The 26,235-nt window shown below is 37.6% G+C and overlaps 1 protein-coding gene across 1 annotated transcript in view; it reads left to right on the top strand.

The window, feature by feature from the left end:
* The first annotated feature begins 11,917 nt into the window (after positions 1 to 11,917).
* LOC129514605 (histamine N-methyltransferase) overlaps positions 11,918 to 26,235 on the top strand; it is a 51,280-nt gene continuing 36,962 nt past the window's right edge. Inside the window, exons 1-2 of the mRNA XM_055333344.1 lie at positions 11,918 to 12,268; positions 24,198 to 24,250. Coding sequence (XP_055189319.1) covers positions 12,132 to 12,268; positions 24,198 to 24,250 — 190 coding nt within the window. The 5' untranslated portion in view covers positions 11,918 to 12,131. The remainder of the gene's footprint in view (positions 12,269 to 24,197; positions 24,251 to 26,235) is intronic.

Genomic DNA, 26,235 nt, shown 5'->3' with positions numbered 1-26,235 from the left:
GAAGTGCTAAAGTTTTGATTATAGAACAGAGGTTTGTGCTTTTGACTTCTTATTGCAAAGAAACTTAGGATAATTGGGCCTGTTGGAAAATAGGCTTAGTGCTTAAGTGATGCATAAAATCGCCATCTAAAGAATTCTGGTGTAACAGTTCATAATTGGTTATTACTTAGTTTTTACTGGAGATTAAGGTTCCTAAGAGTTAAGACTGATGGAAATAAGGGAAGCAACTCTGCATGTAGGAAAGTAGGGGATGTATGAGAAAGATGTAAGGAACAGGAATACATTTTTGCTGAAGGTAAAAAAGAGTAATTTTGTACTAAAATGAGACTGTGTAGAGAGAAATGGCTTGAGACAAAATCTGAGTGCAAAAGAAAGTTGTAGAAGGTTTGTGAAGGGAAATCTTTGGAAAGATATTTTATGTGTGGTCAAGATGGACTAAGGTTAAAATGAATGCATTTTAAAATGCCCTGGTTATATAACTGGAATTCTGCTTTCTCTCTTTTAAAAAGGCAATGTTTTCTTGGATTGCTGGTCTGCTCTTGATAAGAAAACAAAAATAAAGTTTTCTCTTTTCTTTGTCAGCCCAGAAAAACCAGTTTCTATGTTTTGTCTTTATCAGGTCTTTAATGATCTATAATCTTATCTAGGCATGTGCTTTAAAATATTCTAAGGTTTCAACAAACTTTCCTGAGATTTCAATCCTAAATGAGTTTTCTAACTAATTAGGCTTGTTTACTCAATAATTTACATTCTGGTATAAGATCATCTGTCGATATCCTGATTATTGAAGTGCTACTTGTCACAAAAATAACAGAATTTCCTGTCAGTTACGTCATAATGAACTCTCAGATCATTAACAGTGTCTATTTCTGAGTTTTTGTCATTTATAACTGTTCTGATGCTCTTGCAAAATGTTGTTTCATCTTTAAGGAGATTCATAAAAAGGACTTTTAGGACAAATACAGGTATTTGGTATCTTTAAGTTTCTAAAACTGAAATGAGTAAGGATTTCAGAACTAACAAGAAAGCCACATTCAAACTGAATAAGAATTAGTAGCATGGAATTAGGTGAACCAAAGATGATGATTATAGTTTTGTGACTCTTGTTTGAAACACTACTGGTTCTCTCATGTTTGCTTTTCCAGATTAAGGAAACTTTCTCTTAAGATACCTATGACTTATAGAAATGTGATAAAAAATTTCTTGAACAAATTTAAGCATTTAACTTTTCACCCTACCTGAACCCTCTGAAATTCAGAAAGTCTCAGTAAGTATTCTTTCTTTCATGGCAATCATAGTTATTTGCATAAATTCAATAAGAATTTGTTCTTCTTATAACAGGACATCATTTAAAACATTGGTTATTTTACCAAGGCTTTGACTGGAATATCATATTTGAGAAAAATATCCATAGACTCAGATATGACCAGACAGCTCTAAATAATTGAGGTTGACTTTATAAAACATGGAGCCATAAAGTCCCTCAGAAATGTTGGCCTGATACTTTGCTTAAAGAGTTCCCAGCAGCTTTTCCAGATAAGTAGAGAATGTCACTAGCTGGCAGGTTCAGGGACCTCTGGATACTTTGGGGACCTTGGAAAGATGAATTTACCCAAATCTATAAGTATTACAGTTATGTTTCTGTCCTAGAGAGGCTACTAAAAGTTCAATCTAGATTCCTTATGAATAGTTCCAGCAAAGCAAATTTGAAAAATCTATATGGTCAATTACTATTCTTGCTGAGCTTATGTAAGTAATTAAGCCAACTGTGTTGAGGATTGAACTTGTTTTACAAACAATTTAGTCTCCATTTGGCTATCGCTGGAAATAAGGGTGATTCTAGGGAGAAAAATTATGTTTCACCACTGTATCTTTGAAGATGTTAAATTCTAGTTCTGGTTGACTTTGAATGTTTGTTTTTGCTTAAGCTAAACAACTTGAGGTAAACTTTAGAGAAATTGCCATAATAGCTCACATTTAGATAACCTTCATCCTTGTTATTCTGTGAGGATAATAACAGGATCCCATGGGCATATGACTATTTGAATAACTGGAAAAATGGGAGACTCCCTAAAAATTATATAACTAGCACCTTGAGCAATTCTTTTGGCTAAAATGACAAAATCACTCCTTAAAAGCCAGAGCCTACCCCACTCCGTGGGATTAACTATGGATTTGTGGAAGTAATGGACAGCTCCGCTTTCCTTATGATCATATTATTACATTTGAGGATGCCCATACACCCAGACAAATCTTGTTCCACTTGCCAGTGAGTTCTCATAATTAGGATATTGTTAAGGCTAAACATCAAAAGAAGAGGGCTTCTTGGTGGTTTTATCCTTTAACCATATTTGTCCCAGAATCTGCCTCTAATGATATAAAGTTGCAAATAGAAGCCTTAGCCAAGCATACAGTGACCACCTTTAAGCTAGACATGCAGTCACCCACAAATTCAAAAGGTGGCCCTCAAAACCAAATGGCCCTTCACATCCTGACTGCAGCTCAAGGGGGAATCTTTGCTTTATTAAAACTGAGTGCTATGTATATATTCCAGATTACCACAAAAACATGCCAGGGTTATATGGATACCCAAAGGTAGGTGCTTTAAATAATCCCTCTCTTTCATTTAATGATTGGTTAAAATCATGGATCGGAGGAGGATTTTTGTCAACTATCAAAGGACTCTGTGCTTCTTTTTCTTTTTGTTATTCTAATCATGTTTTGCTGTTTTCTCCTATGTCTCTTCAGCTGGTGCCCAGACTCTTTCACTGCCCTATCTTTAAACCAACAGAAGATCCTTTCTACTCAGGGAAATTCATACATGTGGTCTCCTTTGGATTCAGCTGTCTCTGCCTTTCATAATTCCTATACATATAAGTCCCCAAGTGATCAATGGTGACCCATAGGTAGGGAAATCTCTATGTCTCTATTCAGCAGGAAAAAGTTTTAGAAGATGAGCCTTTCTACCCTCAGCAACCTTAAATATTTAGGGGTCAAAATTGTTCAGGGGGAATGATGTGGAGAAAGCTAAGAGGAAAAAAAAATTCCTTTGCAGTCCATTGACAAATACTTGAGACAGGCAGAGTGATCTTCCTCAAGGAGCTTAGCTGCTTTGATATTAATACTTTGCTGAAAGCAAAAGGCAACCTCAGCTTGATATTAGCCCAACCTTCAGGATCCTATAAAAAAAAATCTCCTTGGAAACTTCCTTTATCTCTACTCCTACCAAGATCTGTGTTAGCAATCATCCCCCAAGCATATGGCCCATTGATATATATCTGAAACGTCTCATGACTTAATGTCTTACTAGATATTAGTAAATGACCTTATCCTAACAACAGCTAGCCCCTCAAGGTCCTGTAGACCTTCCTTCCAAGTTCCTTAGAGATTATGCTTTCCCTAATCCAATTCCTGCAACCTCAGTGCAGCTCTTTCTGCCCAGAGGTCTGGTCCTCATGCTTTAATAAAACCAGTCTATTTGCACCAAAGACACCTCAAGAATTCTTTCTTGACCATTTGCTCCTAAACCTCAACATTTTCACAGTATTAGGATTTTGCTATTGTTTCTTCTTCTTTTTGTTTATTTGTTTTTTGGTATAGCACATACAAGGCAATAAGAATAAAGAGAAATAAACAAAAACCAGAATCATACCTACAAATACAGAAAACTAACTGATGATTGCCAAAAGGGAGGGGCATGGAAGTAGAAAAAATGAGTGAAGGGGAAGGGGAGATACAGGTTTCCAGTTATGGCAAGAATAAGACACAGACTTTAGTAAGTTCTTTATAGATCTTGGATACTAGCCCTTGATCTGATATGTCAACTGCAAATATCTTCTCCCATTCTGTAGGTTGTCTTTTAGTTTTGTTGACTGTTTATTTTGCTGTGCAGAAGCTTTTTATCTTGATGAAGTCCCAATAGTTCATTTTTGCTTTTGTTTCCCTTGCCTTCAATAGATGGATCTTGCAAGAAGTTGCTGTGGCCAAGTTCAAAAAGGGCATTGTCTGTGTTCTCCTCTAGGATTTTGATGGATTCTTGTCTCACATTTAGATCTTTCATCCATTTTGAGTTTATCTTTGTGTAAGGTGTAAGAAAATGGTCTAGTTTCATTCTTCTGCACATGGCTGTCCAATTTTCCCAGCACCATTTATTGAAGAGACTGTCCTTTTTCCAGTGGATAGACTGTCCTGCTTTGTCAAATATTAGTTGACCATACATCTGAGGGCCCATTTCTGGGTTATTTATTCTGTTCCATTGATCTATGTGTCTGCTTTTGTGCCAGTACCACACTGTCTTGATGATCACAGCTTTGTAGTACAACTTGAAATCCGGCATTGTGATGCTCCTGGCTCTGGTTTTCTTTTTCAATATTCCTCTGGCTACTTGGGGTCTTTTCTTTCTTTCTTCTTTTTTTTTCTGATTCCACACAAATCTTAAAATTATTTGTTCTAACTCTCTAAATACCGAGTTCATGGTATTTTGATTAAATGTAAATTGCCCTGGTTAGCACTGACATTTTCACAATATTAATTCTTCCAATCCATGACCATGGAACATTTTTCCATCTCTTTGTGTCTTCCTCAATTTCTTTCACAAGTGTTCTGTAGTTTTTAGGGTATGGATCCTTTACCTCTTTGGTTAGGTTTATTCCTAGGTATCTTATGCTTTTGGGTGTAATCGTAAATGGGATTGACTCCTTAATTTCTCTCTCTTCAGTCTCATTGTTAGTGTATAGAAATGCCACTGATTTCTGGGCATTGATTTTGTATCCTGCTACACTGCCGAATTGCTGTATGGGTTCTGGCAATCTTGGGGTAGAGTCTTTTGGGTTTTCTATGTACAGTATCATGTCATCTGCGAAAAGGGAGAGTTTCACTTCTTCCTTGCCAATTTGAATGCCTTTTATTTCTTTCTGTTGCCTGATTGCTGAGGCTAGGACTCCTAGTACTATGTTGAATAGTAGTGGTGAGAGTGGACATCCCTGTCGTGTTCCTGATCTTAGGGGAAAGGCTCGCAGTGTTTCCCCATTGAGAATATTTGCTGTGGGCCTTTTTTAGATGGCTTTTAAGATGCAGAGGAATGTTCCCTCTATCCCTACACTCTGAAGAATTTTGATCAGGAATGGATGCTGTATTTTGTCAAATGCTTTCTCTGCATCTATTGAAAGGAGCATATGGTTCTTGTTTTTTCTCTTGTTGATATGATCTATCACGTTATTGCTATATGAGTGTTGAACCAGCCTTGCATCCCAGGGATAAATCCCACTTGGTCATGGTGAATAATCTTCTTAATGTACTGTTGGATCCTATTGGCTAGTATCTTGTTGAGAATTTTTGCATCCGTGTTCATCAGGGATATTGTCTATAATTATCCTTTTTGGTGGGGTCTTTGTCTGGTTTTGGAATTAAGGTGATGCTGGCCTCATAGAACAAGTTTGGAAGTATTCCATCCGTTTCTATCTTTTGGAACAGCTCTACTAGAATAGCGATTGTTTCTTCTTTAAACATTTGATAGAAATTCCCCTGGGAAGCCATCTGGCCCTGGACTTTTGTGTCTTGGGAGTTTTTGATGCCTGCTTCAATTCCCTCCCCGGTTATTGCCCTGTTCGGTTTTCTATTCCTTCGTGTTCCAGTTTTGGTAATTTGTGGTTTTCCAGAAAATGCGTCCATTTCTTCTAGATTGTCTAATTTATTGGTATATAGCTGCTCATAATATGGTTCTAAAATCATTCATATTTCCTTAGTATTGGTTGTGATCTCTCCTTTTTCATTTGTGATTTTATTGAGTCTTTTTTCTTTTTAATAAGGCTGGCTAGTGGTTTATCTATTTTATTAATTCTTCAAAGAACCAATTCCTGGTTTTGTTGATCTGTTCTATAGTTTTTCTGGTCTCTATTTCATTGAGTTCTGCTTGAATCTGTATTAACTCTCTTCTGATGGGTGTAGGTTTTATTTGCTATTCTTTCTCCAGTTACTTTAGGTGCAAGGTTAGCTTGTGTATGTGAGTTTTTCCCAACTTTTTGAGGGATGCTTGTATTGCAGTGTATTTCCCTCTTAGGACTGCTTTTGCTGTATCCCAAATATTTTGAACGGTTATATCTTCATTTTCATTAGTTTCCATGAATCTTTTAAATTCTTCTCTAATTTCCTGATTGACCCATTCATCTTTTAGCAGGATGCTCTTTAACCTCCACGTGTTTGAGTTTCCTCCAAATTTCTTCTTGTGATTGAGTTCTAGTTTCAAAGCATTGTGGTCTAAAAATACACAGAGGACAATCCCAATCTTTTGGTATCAGTTGAGACCTGATTTGTGGCCCAGTATGTGGTCTATTCTGGAGAAAGTTCCATGTGCACTTAAGAAGAATGTGTATTCAGTTGCATTTGGATGTAAAGTTCTGTAAATATCTGTGAAATCCATCTGGCCCAGTGTATCATTTAAAGCCCTTGTTTCTTTGGAGATGTTGTGCTTAGAAGATATGTCATTTGCAGAAAATGCCGGGTTGAAGTCTCCCAGTATTAATGTATTATTGTCTAAGTATGTCTTTACTTTGGTTATTGACTGATATAATTGGCAGCTCCCACATTAGGGGCATAAATATTCATGATTGTCAGATCCTTTTGTTGGATAGACCCTTTAAGTATGATATAGTGTCCCTCTTCATCTCTTACTACAGTCTTTGGGATAAACTTTAATTTATCTGATATGAGGATTGCTACCCCTGCTGTCTTTTGAGGACCATTTGAATGGTAAATGGTTCTTCAGCCTTTCATTTTCAGGCTGCAGGTGTCCTTAGGTCTCAAATGAGTCTCTTGTAGACAGCAACTAGATGAGTCTTGCTTTTTTATCCAGTTAGAAACCCTACGTCTTTTGATGGGATCATTTAGCTCATTCACGTTTAGAGTTACTATTGAAAGATATGAATTTAGTGTCATTGTAGTACCTATTCAGTCCCCATTTTTGTGGATTATTTTTTGTCCATCCTCTTTCCTTTACAGAGTCCCTCTTAATATTTCTTGCAGAGCTTGTTCGGTGGCCACATATTCTTTTAGTCTCTGCCTATCTTGGAAGCTCTTTATCTCTCCTTCTATTTTGAATGAGAGCCTTGCTGGATAAAGTATTCTTGGCTACATGTTCTTCTCATTTAGTACCTTGAATATATCCTGCCAGCCCTTTCTGGCCTGCCAGGTCTCTGTGGAGAGGTCTGCTGTTAATCTAATATTTTGCCCCATATAAGTTAGGGATCTCTTGTCTCTTGCTGCTTTAGGGATTTTTCTCTTTATCTTTGGAATTTGCAAGTTTCACTATTAAATGTCGAGGTATTGAATGGTTTTTATTGATTTTTGGGGGCTCCTCTCTATCTCCTGGATCTGAATGCCTGTTTCCCTCCCCCAAATTAGCGAAGTTCTCAGCTATCATTTGTTCAAATATGCTTTCTGGCCCTTTGGCCTTCATGGTGCCCTCTGGAACCCCAATTATACATAGGTTTTTTTTTTCCTTCTGAGGCTGTTATTTATTTCCCTTAACCTTTCCTCGTGGTCTTTTCATTGTTTTTCTTTTTAACTCAGCTTCCTTCCTTGCCATCAATTTATCTTCTATGTCACTCACTCTTTCTTCTCCCTCATTAACCCTCATCGTTAGGACCTCCAGTTTGGATTGCATCTCATTTATTTGATTTTTAGTTTCAGCCTAATTAGATCTAAATTCTGCAGTCATGAAGTGTCTTGATTCCTTTATGCTTTTTTCTAGAGCCACCAATAGCTTTATAATTGTGCTTCTGCATTGGCTTTCTGATATAGAATTGTAATCCAAATTCTGTAACTCTGTGGCAGACAGTACTGTTTCTGATTCTTTGTTTTGTGGGGAGTTCTTCTTTCTAGTCATTTTGCTTAGTGCAGAATGGCTGTATGAGTGGGCCGAGTCAAGAATATCAACCATGACCTGAGTAAATTTCACCTTAGATGATTCTGCTGAGGTCAGAGACCAGAAATTGAAAACAAAGATCAGAGCAAAATAAAACAAAAGGTCCACTAAAGTGAAAATCAAATTTTAAAACAAATTAATAAAAAATAAAAGGCCAAGAATCCTAAAGAATAAGAGAAAAAGAAAAAGGAGAAGTATAAAAAGGGGGAGGGGGGTACTGGGAGATGGTGGTGGCGATAATGTTGTAGTGGAGGGAGAATATAGTCTACCTGAGGGGTACTAGAGAGTGATCCTCTTGGTTCTGAGTTATTAAGTTCTGTATGTTAGAATATGCTCAGTCCCAAATTTATATAAACCAATACTTTTAGAGAAATACTTGTAGTGGGCCCCAAGATTGACCACCAAAACATAAATGAAATAAAAGAGGGGGACAGAATGGGAATGAGGAATCTCACAGAATGAACCAGCATGGCATAGCAGTTGGTTCTGGGTGCATGCTGGTCATGGTTTAGAAGGTATTAACTTTTGCCATTATAGAACAAAATGAGGCAGAGAATACAAACAAACAAACAAACAGAAAAACACAAAACAAACAAAAAACCCCCATATCTTATATATCTCCCAAAATTGAGTATGTGGAAGGGAATCTAGAAGTGGAAAATATATCTAAGACTTGTAGTTGTAGAAATATGAAAGTCAAAAAGGAATAAACTTAAAAATGAGGAGGTGGTGAATTATTGTAGTTAAGGTTGGAAAAGAGAAAAAAACCTGGAAATTTACAGTCTGATATAAAAACGCTTTGTACTGGAAAAAGGAAGAAAAAAAAAAAAAAGGAGTATCCTCTGGTTCTATATACTCTAAGTCCGTGGACTTCCCCTGGAGCTTCCCAGCCTGCTGGGTCCGGAGCTCGCCCTCCCCCTGTCCTTCCAGCTGGTCTCCCGGGGGCGGGGCCTGCTGTGCTGCGTCTCAGGAGTGCGCCCCTGGGGGATGCCCCGCCCCCGCCAGGTGCCCCCCAGGCCCGTGTCCCCCTGGGATCGCTCCCGGGAGCCCCCGAAGGCAGCAGGGCGCAGCCCCCTCCCCGGTCCCCGCCCGACCCCCGGCTTCCCCCGAGGCCCCGGGGTGCGCTCCAGCCCTGCCCCAGATGGGCCGCGGTGGGGGTGCGCTCTCCCCCAGCGCCCTCCTCTGCTCGTGACCCCGGGACCTGAGGCTCCCCCGCCCTCCTGCCGGCCTGCCCGACCCCCTGCCGACGCCCTGGAGGCCTTTCCCTCGGGGAGAGGAGGGCGGGGTGGAAAGTTCCCGCTTCCTGGGGGCTGGGCCTTCCTGTCCCCAGGCTCTCCCGCCCCCCTTAGCCCGGCTCCCCACGGGGCCCTCCCCTCTTGAGTCTTTTTTTTTTTTTCCCACCTTCCCGCCTTGTTAGAAGCAAAAACCCTTCCCTCTGGAGCGTTCCAGCTGTGCTCTCTTTACATCTCAGGTAGAGTTCAAGGTTTTTAGGATGGTTTGAAAGTTATCCAGGTGGCAGCCCGGGTGGCTCAGCGGTTTAGCGCCGCCTTCAGCCCGGGGCGTGATCCTGGAGACCCGGGATCGAGTCCCATATCGGGTTCCCTGCATGGAGCCCGTGTCTCTGCCCCTCTGCCTGTGTCTCTGCCCCCCCCCTCTCTCTTGAATAAATAAATAAAATCTTAAAAAAAAAAAAGAAAGAAAATTATCCAGGTAAGTTGGTGGGGCCAGGTGAGCTGAGGACCCCCACCCCTCCACCGTCTTACCCTCCTCTCCTGTGATGGGGCAAGTGTATTAACAAACCTTAACACAAGGACAAATGCCATCAATGCTGTAAGAACCTCAGAAACTAAGAGCACAAATGCTAAACCTTTTGAGGGAAATACGGAAGGCTTCATGGTTTTCAGTGGGGCGGGGAGAGAAGCAGAGCATCACTCCGGGGGGACTACCACGTGGAGAAGCTGTAGGCAGGAAAGCACAGGGATATATCCAGAGAAGCAGCGCAGTTGGAAGGGACGCACTGCCCAGACTTAACGGACAATGAAACCGAAGCCTGGATGATATGGGGTAGGAGAGTCAGAGAATGAGTCTTGGATTTAACCTGGGGAGGGATAGGACACATCTGAAGGGAGAGGAGTGACTTCATCATTACCGTGCTTTAGAAAACTGAATCTGGTGGTGGCAATACAATTGGCTCTCCTAAAACAGGAAGGTCAGTATGAATATAGCTTAGAAGGAAAAAAAAAAGTTTTTAAAGGAGAAGTTCAAGTAGAATAAGAGGCAATGAGAACACGGAGGAAATCCCTAATGAGACATAAATGAAGAGTGGCCTGTTAGGGAAGATTTGACAACGAGCATGTGCTGGTCTCACGTGAGAGTGAGTTTTAGTTAAGTAGGTTTTAGTAGGAACTTTTGAAGAGCAGGTCAATGCCATTTCTTCACACAGTGCACCCTTACTAAATGGATGACGGCGGATGAATACATGAATGATTTGGACTGAGTTCTAAAGGGAAGACCGGGAGATGGTAATGAAGAACCAGAACCTTGTGAGAGTCAGTTTGAGAAGACAACGCTGGTTGGATGGACACAGGAGTTAAGTAGCCTGTGTCTGTCTTTCTGTCTGTATGTATGTAGGTCTAGGGGCTGAGTTAGGACCTGTGGGCCAAATCCAGCCCAGCACCTTGTTTTTGTGCAGCCCCTGCGCTAAGAATAATTGTTACATCTTTCAATGACTAGAGAAAATCCAAAGAAGATTAACATTTCATGACCTGTGAAAATGAAATGAAACTCAATTTTCAGTGTCTGTAAATAAAACTGATAACCTTTTTATTATTTTCTTATTACAGAGGGAACCAGCCTGCCCATTATAGGAGCGCTAACAACGTGCTAAGCATCACATCAATGTTATCTACGGAATTCTCACTACAACCCTATGAGAGTTAATTCATTGTTGCCATTTTACTGATGAGCAAAAAGAAGGTCATGTTTCAGCCAAGGTCACACAGTGTCACACTTACGCCCACATCAGTCTGCTTTGCCAGATTTCCCACATTCTCCTATGGTAAAAGCACAGATCTTAAGAGTAGTGGGATCATGATGTACTTAAAAAAGAGGGTTTGGGAGTATGTTGAATGTTTGGAGGGCAGTTTGGGAACTGAATCAGCGGAAGGGAATGGCTTGGGCAGACACACCTCTAAGAGACGTGTATGTATAACTCACTAATTCTTATAACTCTTCCAGAAGTTGGATACAGTTATTAACACCCTATGCAAAAAGCAAACAAACAAACAAACAAACAAACAAACAAAAAACACACCCTATGCTGGAGGAGTGGTCTTGTTTAACACCAATTCCCAGGTAAAAGGTCCAGCAGGTGGATGGATATTCTAACATTTTGGGTCTTTGACAGGTGACAACACTAGGCCACCTCAGGCTCATCCAACCCTAAGTATCTAAGATCCCTTGTTCAGAAGCAATTAGGGATGATTGCTACAGATTCGGCTTTTACCCTTTCTACTGCGTTTGTGCCGTAATATGCTAAAGAGACTTCCTGAATCACAACAAACCAATCAGCATTTGAAGAGATGCAGTGGATGAGTGTAAAGTTCAGGTAGAGAAGGGTGAAGGCAAGAAATTCTCCTGTAGAAAGCCTGGAGGCAGAGGACAGTCTAAAGGTTTCTGCAGGGGTAGACTTCTGACAGTGGTTTGTAGCCTTTTACATGGGAGTTTATCCGCGTGATTGTCCCCTTCGGCTCTTAAAGCAGCCACTGTCCCACATGGAATTTACTTCTGGCTGCTGCTGACAAAACAGGAAGTGATTAGAATCCAATGTTTTTTTCGGCTTTCTGAACTTCAGGCGTTTAAAAAACAAGTTTTAGCAGTGGATTTACGGCTTTACTTTTCCACCTCTGGTTCTTACAAAACAACACCGTAGGGGTTAAAGTCGCAGCGCCAAGTCCTGTACAAATGACTGACGTAATAATGAGATTTGCACACCAGCCTTGAGTGACTGATAAATTCAAAGCAGGGTTTTTGTTTCTTGTCTTTCTTTCTTTCTTTCTTTCTTTCTTTCTTTCTTTCTTTGTGTGTGTGCAAGGGGAGGGAGGATAGGAATTGGTGGAAGTCAGGAGGAAAAAAAAAAGGGGAACTGGGAAGAAAAGGAGGGGGAAGTTAAAACTTCCTTCCTTCTCTGTCTTCCATCAGAAAGCCAAACATGGCATCTTCCATGAGGAGCTTGTTTTCTGACCACAACAGATACGTTGAATCTTTTCGGAGGTTTCTCAACAGTTCCACGGAACACCAGTGCATGCAGGAATTCGTGGACAAGAAGCTGCCAGGCATAACAGCAAGGTAACAAAAAAGGACGTTTTTGTCCAAGAGACAAGCCTCTGCCCGCTTGTGCTCAGTGATAGATGGGGGAGCCCAACCCTGCAGGCTGGGCCCCGGCTAAGGAGCTTCAGACAGCAGCCCCCCCCCCCGCCCCCTGCTCGCCCCCCGCTCGCCCCCCCTGCTCGCCCCCCTGCGCCCCTTCTCCCGGGTGCTTTAGTGAGACGCCTGCTTCCCACGTTCAAAGGCTCAGATTTGTGCAGCGTTTCCAGCTGCGCGAAGATAAGCGTTAACCATTTGAAGGCACACATCCACGTTCATTTGGGAAAAGATACCAATCTTTGAGCTCAGATTTTTCAGCCCTCCAGATTGTACGCCTCAAAAAAGTCCCAAACGCGGAGTCTAGTAGCCTTGTCCTTAGAACAAAATATAAATAAGTGCCAACTACTGTTTGTTCCTGAGGATTGAGGGGTGGGTGCTTCTCAGTTTTCCTAATATCCATTTAAATTCATTTCCTTATCCGTCCTTATAGTTATCGCTTTCAAAAAAAATAGTATTTTCCTTTCAACTTAATATTAGCAATGTGGTTCTTTAAAAAAAAGAAGCAGCATTTTCCCATTATCAGTGAAACTCACTAGTTCCTATCCTTCTTGCAGACCCTTTTTTTTTTTTTTTGGTGATTAATGTGTTCAATTTGTGCCAGAGCTGATAAGCATTACGAGAGTAAAAGATTCCACATGCTAAAGATAATCAAATCACCTATCTAGGGGTGGATTGCTGTAACTTACTCTGCTTCAGGAAATAATGATAGAAAACTGGGAAGAAATGACTGACTGTGGATCCAATTTACAACAGCAAAGAAAACTGATACTTTATCTTTTGCTGGATTTCTCTATTGTAGGCCTGAAATTCTTTCACCAGTACAGTACCTCTGACTGATGAAAGCAGGCATTGTTGGATGTGTATGGAATTCTATTTCCTTTTCTATTTTTCATGGTTAGTTTCTTAATTTTTTTTAAAATAGAGTGTTATATAATTTATTAATAGTAAGTAATGAAACAATGATGCCAAAAATCAAAGCATACAGCAAATATAGATAACTTCTTATCCAGGAACTAGTAATTTACTTCTTTGGGTCTTTTGAAGTACTAAAGGTCTGTGTTCATGTCTGTAGCTTATCCAGACCCTTGGTTTTCTTCAGTCATCAGTGGTTCAAAGAGGCATCATGGATGCATATAACATAATGAATGATATCATCTCCTTCATGGTATACACAATCTGTTTGGAAATATCAATTGTAGAATTTTTGAAAGACTGAAGAACTTTCAAAGGCATAACCAAATTTGCATTGCCCTGCAAATGCCCTGGGCTCCTAGCCCAAGTCAATCCCATCACTGACTCCTACTCTTTAGAAGCAACCAGTTTCAACATTCTGAAATATTTTTGTTGCTTCTTATGAAATTTTCTTTCCTAATTCTAAATAACATGTTATTCTTCTCTTTCTTAATTTACTGTATTAAAATAGCTAAATAAGCATCTACATTTCTTCCCCTATCATGTCAGCATATTTATGTCAAAATTTTGGGTTCAATAATTTGAATGTTTTCATCATTTTGCCTGTGTACATAATATACATAATTGAATGATGTGTTATATGCTACATTCACATTTCCTTTCAGGTACTTTTTGTTTTTCCTAGAGTTAACTATTGTTTTGATTTTAGTTTCTTTTCTTAGTTTTCCTTATACCTATCACTACTTGTACCCCAAGCAGAAGTATTAATCTCCTCTCAACATAGTCCAACAGATCAAGTCATCTGTCAATTTCTTCCCATGGGTACATCTTTTCTGGAGCTCTCTGTCCATCTTTTCTAGTCTGCAGTGATTTGTTGGTGGTCTGCTACACAATTATTATTATTATTATTTTGCTATACAATTATTGATAAGAGAATTTATTTCAACTTCTAGAAATTCTCTTCCCTCTCTGCAGTATTGGATTCCCTGATTCTGGATCTCATGTTATTGCTTTCTCGGTTTCTTTAGACTTTTCTTCCTCTTCTTCTTTTGTCTTTCCTCTCTTCTTCTCTTTCTTCTACTTCTACTTCTCCTTCTTCTTTTTATTCTCCTTCCCCTTAAAGGACTCCCCAAGAGGGACACCTGCATGGCTCAGCACTTGAGCATCTGCCTTTGGCTCAGGGTGTGATTCTGGGATGGAGCCTCAGGATGGAGTCCCAGGATTGAATCCTGTGTCGGGCTCCCCATGGGGAGCCTGCTTCTCTCCCTGCCTATGTCCCTGCCCTTCTCTCTGTGTCTCTCATGAATAAATAAATAAAAAATATTTTTAAAAGAGCTTCCCAAGAAAGAGTGCATGAAAAGTAAACTTTTTTGAGATTTTGTATGTTTAAGAGTGCCTTCAATCTATGGTCATTTTTATTAGGTAGTAATTTCTATCCTGAAATGATATCAGAAATTTAAAGGTATTTTTCCATTGTCTTTTAGCAATTAGAGTTTCTATTGAGAAATCCAGTGTCCTTCAAATTGCTCATGTTTCATTTGTGATCTTTTTATTTTTTTTTCGTTTTTGTGGTTTTGTTTTTGCTTTCCCTACTTACAAGCTTTAAGGATTTTCTATCTAGTATTCTGAAATTTAAGATGAGTTGTGGTAAGGGACTTTTTCACATATTTTTGTGTGTAGTCCCCTGGGCCATTTCAATCAAGATTCAGACCTTTCAGTTCAGGAAAACTTTGGTATTATTTTATCATCCCTTCCTTCTGTTTTTCTCTTTCTGGAATTTCTATTCATCAAACACCAGACCTTTCGAATTCTCTAATTTTCATATATATCTAAGTTCTACAATTTTATCTTATGGCCTTTATATTATTTTTTACTATTATATTTTTAATTTTTAGGAATTTTTATAGCATCTTGTTCATCTTTTACAGATGTAATACCTTTTTTATCTATTATAAAATTTTCCTCTGCTTTCTGCATGTTTCTTCTGAGTGTTCTTTTTCTGTTTCTTTTGTTCTTTCTCAGGTTAGGGGAGCACCCTAGCTACCTGATATGATGTGATTGTCCATCCAATCAATAATGAAACACAAAAAAGGTGTTCAGATCCTCTTTGTGTATATAAGTGAAGGTTATTGAGTGTGTGAGTCACTGTAGCAATTGGATGTGGGTTTAGCTGTTTGTTAGGAGATTCTCAGATATCAAAAGTATAAGTTTATTCACCAAGATGGTTTGTTTCCCTGGGGGAAACAATCCCCATCTGGAAGTGAAGGGTGGGATGGAGAGAGTTCCAGTATATAGCTATACGTAATAAAGTTTGTTGTTGTTATATGTAACACATTTAGATCATTGACTAGAAAATAGTAAATTTTCAATAATTCTTTTTTTAAATTTTTATTTATTTTATGATAGTCACACACACACAGAGAGAGAGAGAGAGAGAGAGACATAGGTAGAGGGAGAAGCAGGCCCCATGCACCGGGAGCCCGACGTGGGATTCGATCCGGGGTCTCCAGGATCGCGCCCTGGGCCAAAGGCAGGCGCCAAACCGCTGCGCCACCCAGGGATCCCAAATTTTCAATAATTCTTAATCATAATATATGAAATGGGATCATAACAGTGTCTAATTCATAGAAGAATTGTGAAGACTCAAAGAGTCAAATCACTTAGCTGTGGCTGACATAATAATAATTGCTAACATATGTTGAGTGCTTGTCATATGCAGACACATTTCTAAGAGATATACATGAATTAAATAATTTGATCCCCACAACTCCTCCTTAAACTAGATACTATTATTACAATTCTATCTAGTAGGTGATATTATTATCCTATTTCATAGGTAATAAAGATGCAGAGAAATTAAATAACTTGCTTAAGGTAATATATTGGTAGGCTGGGATTTCAATCTTGGTGCTGCGCTCCATAGCTTCACTATACTATCTACAAATATAAAAGCAGTTTTAAGAATTAACCAAGAGCATAGATAGGGATGGGTGTATGATTATGAGTGGGAAGAAAATTAGAACTAAGAAAGGCAACTCATTTATGTTTCCTTGACTCTATCCTTTCCAGTTTCTGTAAGAACTTTGCTTCTATCTCTGTCTTTGTTCTGCTACTCTGTACAGGCTTTTTCATTTCAAAAGAAAAAAAACAAGCTAAAGTTCAGATAAACAAACACCACTCTTTCAGTTCCTGTTTCTGCTTTTCCCTTCTCTTTCATTCTATTCCAACAATCTCTAGATCTTCTTCCTCTTTATTCAGTTTTAATCCCCCTGCCATCTGACTTCTGCCCTCAGCTATCCTTTAAAACTATTATCAAAGATATTCATATTCAAATTCAATGAAGATGATTCCTCTTTATTTTTTGGTAGTGCACTCTGCTACTAATGGCTTTCTCTTTCTCTAATTCTGTCTCTCTGAGCTCTGCTGTTTTCCTCTCTGTCCCCTTTGCCTGTTCCTCATAATCCAGTGACTTTTAAAACTTGGCATTGCATCATCTTCCCACTGCTCATCTAATTCTTTGCAATATGCTTGGGTGATAGAATCTAGTCTCCTAGTTTTGATCATAACTTTATGATACTAATTCTCCAGAATACATCATTGACCCTGATCTATCTCCCACTCAAGTTAAATCTTGCATATCCAAATGTCTGTAGAATTCAGATTTATTAAAAAAAAGACAAAACAAAACACACCCTGTCAAAACACACACCTGCCATCAAACTATATTATCCAGCTTCCTTTTTCTCTCCATACTTTATGCAGTCATCGAAGTTGGAAGTTAGACACTCATTGTGCACTCCTTTTTCTAATACTCTCCCCCCTTTTATTAACATCAATCAGAAGCAAGTCCTACTGTTACCTCCCAGTCCATCAATCCCATTCCATTTCTAGTGCTAGAACCATAATACTGGGCTCTATTTTTAAAAATTTTTTTGATAAATTTGATATACAATATAGTTTCAGGTGTTAAACATAGTGATTCCACAATCATATACACTACAAAATGCTCACCACAGTAAGTGTAGTTATTGTTTATCACCATACAATATTACAGCATTATTCACTATATTCCTTATCTTGTATATATATCCCCATAGCTTATTTATTTTATAACTGGATGTTTGTACCCTTTAAACTCCTATGCTTATTTCACCCATCGCCTCACCCTCCTCCCTCTGGCAGCCACCAGTTTTCTGTATTTATGAATCTGTCTCTGTTTTTGTTGTTGATGATGATAGTTTTGTTTTTTAGATCTGACATATTTGTGAAATCATGTGGCATTTATCTTACTCTGTCTGACTTATTTCACTTAAAATAATGTTCTCTAACTCCATCCATGTTGTCACAAGTGGCAAGATCTCATTTTTTTTGTGAGAGTAATATTCCACTGTGTATGTATATCACATCTTTCTCCATTCATCCATTTCACACTTAGGTTGCTTCTATATCTTGGCTATCATAAATAATGGTTCAATAAACATAGGGGAGCATGTATCTTTTTTGGGGGGCATGTATCTTTTTGTTTAAGCATATATCTTATGTTTTTATTCTCTTTGGGTAAATATTCAAAAGTGGAATTGCTGGATTGTGTGGTATTTCTATTAATTTTTTAGGAACCTGTTTTCCATACTGTTTCCACTGTTTTCCATATGGGTTGCACCAATTTACATTCTCACCAAAAGTGTACCAGAGTCCCCCTTTCTCTGCACCATCACCAACACTTGCTATTTTTTATCTTCTTAATACTACCCATCATGACTTGTGTGAAGTAATATCTCATTGTGATTTTCATTTGCATTGCCTTTTTAGTGATGTTGACTATCTTTTCATGTGTCTGTTGGTCATCTGTATGTTCTCTTGGGGAAAATGTCTATTCGGGTCCTCTGCCCATTTTTAATTGGATTTTATTTTCTTTTTTACTGTGTGTGTGTGTGTGTGTGTGTTGAGTTGTAGGAGTTCTTTATATATCTTAGATGTTAACCCTTTATTGGATATATCATTTGCACATATCTATTCCATTTATTAGGTTGTCTTTTGTTTTGTTGTGGTTTCCTTTGCCATGAAAAAGCCTTTTAGTTTCATGTAGTCTCAGCTGTTTATTTTTGTCTTTGTTTCCCTTGCTTGAGGAGACAGATCCAAAAATATCTTTCTAAGGCTCATGTCCAAGAGTTTATTATCTATGTTTCCTTTTAGGATTTTTATGGTTTCCTGTCTCACATTCAGGTCTTATTTATGGTTTGAGAATGTGGGCCAGTTTCATTCTTTTGCATGTAGTTATCCAGTTTTGCCAGCACCATTTATTGAAGAGACTGTCTTTTTCTCATTTTGTATTCTTTTTTTGCTTGTTTTAAGATTTGTTTGAGAGAGAGAGAGAGAGAGAGAGAGAGAGAGAGAGAGAGAGAATGAGCAAGTAGAGAGAGGGGCAGAGGGAGAGAATATTTCAAGCAGGCTCTTTGCTGACAGTGGAACCCAAAATGGGGCTCAATATCACAACCCATGAGATTATGACCAAAGCTGAACCAAGAGTCAAATGCTTAACTGTAAGCCACCTGGCACCCCCTCATTAAATATTCTTGACTCCTTTGTCATAGATTAATTGACAGTATAAGCTTGGGTTTATTTTGGGGCTTACTATTCTGTTCATTGATCTATGTGTCTGTTTTTGTGCCAGTACCTTACGTTTTTGATGACTTCCACTTTGTAATATAGTTTGAAATCTGGGATTGAGATAACTCTAGCTTTATTCTTTTTGTCTCAAGATTGCTTGGGCTATTTGAAGTCTTTTGTGGTTCCATAAAAGATTTTAGGATAATTTGTTCTAGTTCTATGACAAACACTATTGGTATTTTGATATAAATTACATTAAATCTATTGATTGCTTTGGGTTGTATGGAAATTTTAACAGTATTAATTCTTCCAATTCATAAGCATGGCATAGATTTTCATTTATTTTTGTTCCTTTAATTTCTTTCATCAGTTTTATAGTTTTCAGAGGATAGGCCTTTCACTGCCTTATTTTTATTTATTCCAAGGTATTTTATTTTTCTTAATGCAGTTGTAAATGAGATTGCTTTCTTGATTTCTCTGTTAGATGTGTATTAGTGTATAGAAATGGAACAGATTTTTGTATATTAATTTTGGATCCGCAACTTTACTGAATAGATTTTATACATTTAACAGTTTTTTAGTGAGTCTTTAGGGTTTTATACATATAGAATCATGTCTTCTATGAATAGTGACAGTTTCCTTACCAATTTGGACACCTTTTTTTCTCTTTTTCTTACCTGATTGCTTTGGCTAGGATTTCAGTACTATGTTGAACAAAAGTGGTAAGAGTGGACATCCTTGTCTTGTTCCTGACCTTAAAGGAAAAGCTTTTCACAGGAATATGATACAAGCTGTGGGGTTTGGCTTTTCCTGTTTGGCCTTTGTTATGTTAAGGTATATTCCCTCTAAGCCCATTCTGTAGATGTTCAATTTTGTCAAATGCTTTTTTACATCTAATGACATGATCATATGATTTTTGTCCTTCATTTTGTTAATGTGGTATATCACATTGATTAGCAGATATTGAATCATCCTGTATCCCAGAATAAATCCTACCTGATTATGGTGAATGATCCTTTTAATGTGTTGTTGAATTTGGTTTCTAATATTTCATTGAGAATTTACACATCTATGTTGGATATTGGTCTGTAATATTTTTAAACAATTTTGTTTATTTATTCACGAGAGACAGAGACATAGACAGAGGAAGAGCAGGCTCCTTGGAGGGAGTCCAATGTGGGACTTGATCCCAGGACCAGGATCACGCCCTGAGCCAAAGGCAGATGCTCAACTGCTGAGCCACCCAGGCGTCCCTGTAATTTTTTTTTTGTATCTTTATCTGTTTTTGATATCAGAGTAATGCTGGCACCATAGAATGAATTTGGAAGTGTTACTTCCTCTTCCATTTTTTGGAATAGTTTGGGAAGAATAGGTATTAACTCTTTCTTAAATGTTTGGTAGAGTTCTCCTGTGAATCCATCTGGTCCTGGAATTTTGTTTATTGGAGGTTTTTTGATTATTGATTCAATTTTATCAATAGTAATCTGCCTATTCAGATTTTTCTATTTATTCCTGATTCAGTTTTAGGAGAATGTATTTTTCTAGGAATTTATCCATTTCTTCTATTTCTCAGTATATAATTTGTTAGTATATAATTTTTCATAGTAGTTTCTTATAAGCCTTTGTATTTCTATGGTGTCAGTTTTAACTTCTCTTTCATTTCCAATTTTGAGTTCTCTCTCTGCTTTTCTTAATGAATATGACTAAAAGTTTATGAATTGTTTCTTTTCAAAGAACCAGCTCTTCATTTCACTGATCTTTCCTATTGTTTTTTAAGTCTTTATTTCATCCAGTTATTTCCTCTCTGATCTTTATGACTGACTTCCTCCTCCTAACTTTGAATTTCATTTATTCTTTTTTCCAGTCTTTTAGGTGTATAATTAGATTATTTGAGATTTTTGTTGTTTCTTAGGTAGACCTACATCACTATAAATTTCCCTCTTAAAATTGCATTTATTGCAACCCAAACATTTTTACTGGTGGTTTCCATTTTTATTTGTTTCCTGTTTTTTTGTTGTTGTTGTTGTTTCCTCTTTGATTTTTTAGTTGACCCATTGGATTTTTACTAGCATGCTGTTTAGCCTCCATGGTTTTTATCCCCCATTTTTTTCTTGTAATTGATATCTAGTTTCATATTGTTGCGATCAAAAAAGATGTTTGATATAATTTCAGTTCTCTTAAGTTTATTGATACAAATTTTACAGCCTAACATGATCCATCTTAGAGAATGTCCGTGTGCACTGGAAAAAATGTGTATTCTGATTTTGAATGGAATGTTCTGTGTATATCTGTTAAGTCCATCTGATCTAACGTGTTTTTCAAAGCCACTATTTGCTTATTAATTTTCTGCCAGGATGTTCTATCCGTTGATGTAAATGGGATGTAAAGTTCCCTACTATTATTATATTACTGTTAACTTCTTTATGTATGAAAACATTTGCTTTATATATTTAGGTGCCTATATATTGGGTGAATAAATATTTACAATTATTATTATTTTTTTTAATATTTACAATTAATTGTTTTTGTAGTTCTTCTCTCTTTTCTTTTCCTCTAGCTTTATTGTGATGTGATTTAATTTTTCTTCAGTGTAATGCTTGGATTCCTTTCTCTTTATTTTTTGTGTATCTATTATAGGTTTTTGGTTTGTGGTTACTGTGAGGTTCCTATATAGTATCCTATGTATATAGCAGTCTATATTAAGTTTATAGTTGCTCAAATTCAAACACATTCTAAAATAAAAACATTTTTACCTCCCCCTCTATGTTTTATGTATATGATGTCACTTTTTTTCCTTTCCTAATTTTCTTACTTTTACTTATGACTTTGTCTTTTCCAGGTACATAAGTCCCTTTAACATTTCTTGTGAGTCTAGTTTAGTGGTGATGAACTGCTTTAATTTCTGTTTTTCTGGGAAACTCTTTATCTCTCCTTTCTATTCTAAATGTTAATATTGTAGGTAGAATACTCTTGATTGTAGGTTTTTTTTTTTCCTTCAGCACTTTGAATATATAATTTCACTACTTTCTGGCCTAGAAAGTTTCTGGTGACAAATCAGTTTTATAGCCTTTGGATTTCCTCTTACATAACTGTTTTCTTTTCTCTTGCTGCTTTTAGGATTTTCATATTATCTTTAATTTTTGGCATTTTAATTATTATGCGTCTTGGTATAGATCGCCTCTGATTCATCTTGTTTGGGGCTCTCTGTGACTCCTGGAACTGTTTCCTCCTACAGGTTGGTGAAATTTTCAGCAATTATTTCTTCAAGTAAGTTTTCTGTCCCTTCTTTTCCTTCTGGCACTCCTGTAATACAAATGTTAGTACATTTAATATATATTAGTCCCTTAACTTATCCTCATTTTTTGAAAATTCTTTTTGCTTTTCAGCTTGGGTGCTTTTCACTATCCTGACTTCAGATTGCTGATCTTTTCTTCTGCATCCTCTAACATGCTGTTGATTTCCTCTACTATATTTTTCATTTTAGTTATTGTATTCATCAGCTCTGATATTTTTTATTTTACATTTTATGTCTCTTCGCTGAAGTTCTCATGGAGTTCATCCACTCTTCTTCCAAATCTGGTGAGCATCTTTATAAACATTACTCTCATTTTTTTTCATCAGGTACCTTGCTTATCTGTTTTATTTAGTTCTTTTTCTGATGTTCTTTCTTGTTCTTTTGTTTGGACCATATTCCTGTGTCTTTTAATTTTATCTGACTCTGTTTATTTCTTTGCATTAGTTGGTCTTATAGTCTTGAAAGTAGTGGTCTTATGTAGAAGGCATCCTGTGGAGCCCAGTAATGCAATGTCTCCATTTACCAGGACCAAGTGCTCCAGGAGTGTCCCCTGTGTGGGCCATATGTGCCCTCCTGGTGTGACCAGGCTGCAACTGCTATGGACACTATGGGTGGAGATGGCCCACAGCCTGGCTAGCTGAAAGAACAAGCTATAGCCTCTATGAACTTGCTGATCAGTGGTGTGAGCTCCCAACACAGCTGGCAGAAAGGCCCAGCCAGAATTACTGCAGGTATACTGATGGCTAGGGCTGCTCTTCAGTATCTTCAGTGTAGAAATCACTTTAAAGGGCCACTGGTTCCAGATAGCACTGTCTTCTGGGTGTGATGGTATAGGAGCTGCTTTGGAGCACTGCCTGCTGGGGTATGTTTGCAGGGGCATGCTGAGAAGAGCAAGTGGTAGATGGAGAGTGTCAACATTGACTCCTACCAGCATCCAGCTAGCTGGACTGAAAAAGGGCAAGGAAAATTATGTCTTCCAGGATTTCCATTCCTGTAGAAAGCTTCTTAGATCCCTGCCCCTCCAGTTCAAAAAGTCAATAAATTTCCTCCTTATATGTCCAGGTACTTTTCAAACTTTTGTTTCTGTACTGGGTGTCTGATGGAGTGATATTGTGTGCTGGCCTTTTAAGAGCAGAGTCTCAGTTTCCTGTGGCTTGGCTCTCCCAGAGTTTGTTCCTGCTGATTTTCAAAGCCACATGTTATGAAGGTTTGTCTTCTGGTACAGGTTCCTATGACAGAGGGTGCCTCAGATGGGGCTTCATCCCCTCACCTCTTAGGCAGGATCTCTATGCCTCTAATATCCTTCCAGCCTATAGTTGCCATTCTGGGGCCTTGGTTCCTACTACATCTCTATCTAAGATACTCTTCTTGATATGGCTCTGTCTTTAGCTGTGGAAAATCTGTTCTGCTACTCTTCAGGTTGTTTTCAGGTGAGTTGCATTATATGTCATTGTGGTCTCAGTGTGTCTGTGGGAGGAGATGAGCTAAGGGTTCTTCTACTCTGCCACCTTTCCCTTCTCTTAATACTGGGGTTTATTATCTTGCATTTTAACTTGAGAGCAAAGTAGTGTTTTATTCATTTTTATATCCCCAATGCTAAATATAGATGTATAATAAATATTTAATAAACATTTATTCATTGAAAGGAAGTTAGCAAGAAAGAAGGAAGGCAGATATACAGCATGAATCACCTTAACCTTTCTCCCATCTTTAATGAATGGCTTATTAGATCACTAGACTCAAAGGCCCACTTTTTGTGATCTTGTTTTCTAATCATGAAACAAATGGCATTTCCTATCTCGGAACTGTTTATAATGCTGTTTCTAAAAGTCTCCCAGTTCAAAACCAGTAACGAGTGGAACTATTTTCTAAAGATTTCTAAACACAGCAGTGTAACCACTAACATGAGTGTGACCTTTCATGTTGGCCTAGTTTTTGTTCACTAAAATTTTAGTTTGTTCTCTTTAACTAGACTTGATAATCAGATTTTACAAAGCACATAGCACAATTTTCTTAAACTACATATTTTTTTTTCAGGATTGGTGATAGAAAATCAGAAATTAAGATTCTAAGCATTGGCGGAGGTGCAGGTATGAATAATACATTTTTAAAATTTGTATTTCATTTGAAACATCATGCTGTTTGATGGCAATATTGTTCATTCTTTAAGAAAACTATTTTTCTTTGCTCTTGGAAGAGATTAGCTTATTAAAACTAGTAAGAGTAGTAACATTTCAACTAAGATTAAGGGCCCCCATACTTTTATAACATTTAGGACTTAAGCCCTTATTTGTATCTGAAATATGGATAAGAAGTGGCTTTTTAATACTTTTTCATAAATGGAAAAATATATGGTAATTTTGAGGGTAACTTTTATCCAAAATGATTCAAGTTTTCACAGTAAAGGAAAATTTCATATGACATTCCTTAAGCATGTGCCACTGAAGTGTGGACTGCTTGCTGGTTTGCAAACTGTCATTGTCCAGGAGGAGGGAAGAAGCATGTACCAGAATGTAAATCAGTATACAGCTCCTTCATTGAGAAACTATTGCTATGGGGGAAAAATATGTTTAATGACGTAGTTAATTTATATCCTTGTGGCTCCACTCTTTGAGTTACACTGACCCAAACCATTCCCTTCCTGTGATTCAGTTCCCAAACTGCCCTCCAAACATTCAACACACTCCCAAGCCCACTTTTATAAGCACTTCATTGATCTCACTCCTCTTAGAGCTGTGTTTTTACCCTAGAAGAAAATGGGAAATCTGAAAAGGCAGATTGATGTGGGTGTAGTTTCTGACTCTACCATTAGAGTGTGAAAATTTGTGACCGTGGCCAGAACATAAACTTCTGTTTGCTCATCAGTAAAATGGAAACAATGAATTATATCTCATAGAGTTGTAGTGAGAACTACATAGATAACATTTATATCATGCTTAGCACATTGTTACTGCTCCTGTAAGGTAAAGGCTGGTCCCTTCTTCAAAAATAAAACAAAAAATTTAATCTGCAGATTTCACCTGGTATCAAACTCCTGAGTACTGTTTGTTTTATTTTTAAATTGCTAGTCATCTGAAGATCTGAGTTATAATATTAATATGTAAAATATAGTCAATACATTACTTATATATTTGTATCTTTCTTTCATTATTTTCTTTTGACTGAGTGATGGCTTAGTTATAATGCCAAGTGGTAATGGCTTGGGTTTCTCAAGTATAAGAATCTAATGACATATGAACAAGTTAAATTGTGACCCATGTGAAATGTGAACACAAAGCTAAGAGCTCTCTAATGGAATAGAATCACTTGTTTTTAATGTAATCATTTGTTCTTTTTTTTTCATACAATATACTGTGACATGATGTAATGAGGGCTAACTCTTTAAAATAATTTTTACTTATTATCATCTTCCACCAAGAAAACAGAAACCAGAAAGGACAAATAATGAAGGATACTGTCATGAATAATATAGAGATTGTTAAAGCTAAAATATCCTATCATTGCTTACTGATATTCCAAGTCCTAAGAATTATAAAAGTAAATTCATTCAACCAAGACTGTCCTTTCCAGTGAGTTTTACATATGAGTTTCAGGCACCCAACAGACTACGAGACCATCATTGATAGTGTCATTTGTGCTTGGACAAGAAGAGAAGCCCTACAAGGAAAAGTAATTAAAAACAATCTCTATCATGGCCAAGTTAATTGACCTTTTAATATAAAGTTAATTGAATTTCTAATGTAAATTTATCCAGATGCTTATAAGCTATCTAGAGAAAGGAACATTTGGCCTGCACAGTGATTCCTTACATAAAGGTGCACATAGTAACTAATATAGAGAACTTATCAAAACAAAGGAAGCAACACTTGGAATTTTTCTGACTGAGCCCTAACATTGTATTAATGACAGGCTCTGCCTTGGAGAGAATATGGGTATCCTTTAAGGTTACTCTGCATGAGAAATTGATCAAAAATATAAGAAGAACTCCAAGGGAAATTCAATCTATAGATACTTAGCATTCTCTGCTCAAATAAGTAAGCTACATGAAATCAAAATTTATTTATTTGAAATTCGT

The sequence above is a fragment of the Nyctereutes procyonoides genome, unplaced genomic scaffold (assembly GCF_905146905.1).
Source record: "Nyctereutes procyonoides isolate TBG_1078 unplaced genomic scaffold, NYPRO_anot_genome, whole genome shotgun sequence".
In the NCBI taxonomy this organism is placed as follows: domain Eukaryota; kingdom Metazoa; phylum Chordata; class Mammalia; order Carnivora; family Canidae; genus Nyctereutes; species Nyctereutes procyonoides.
The sequence above is the reverse complement of the archived record's forward strand: the minus strand, read 5'-3'. Positions and strand labels throughout refer to the sequence as shown.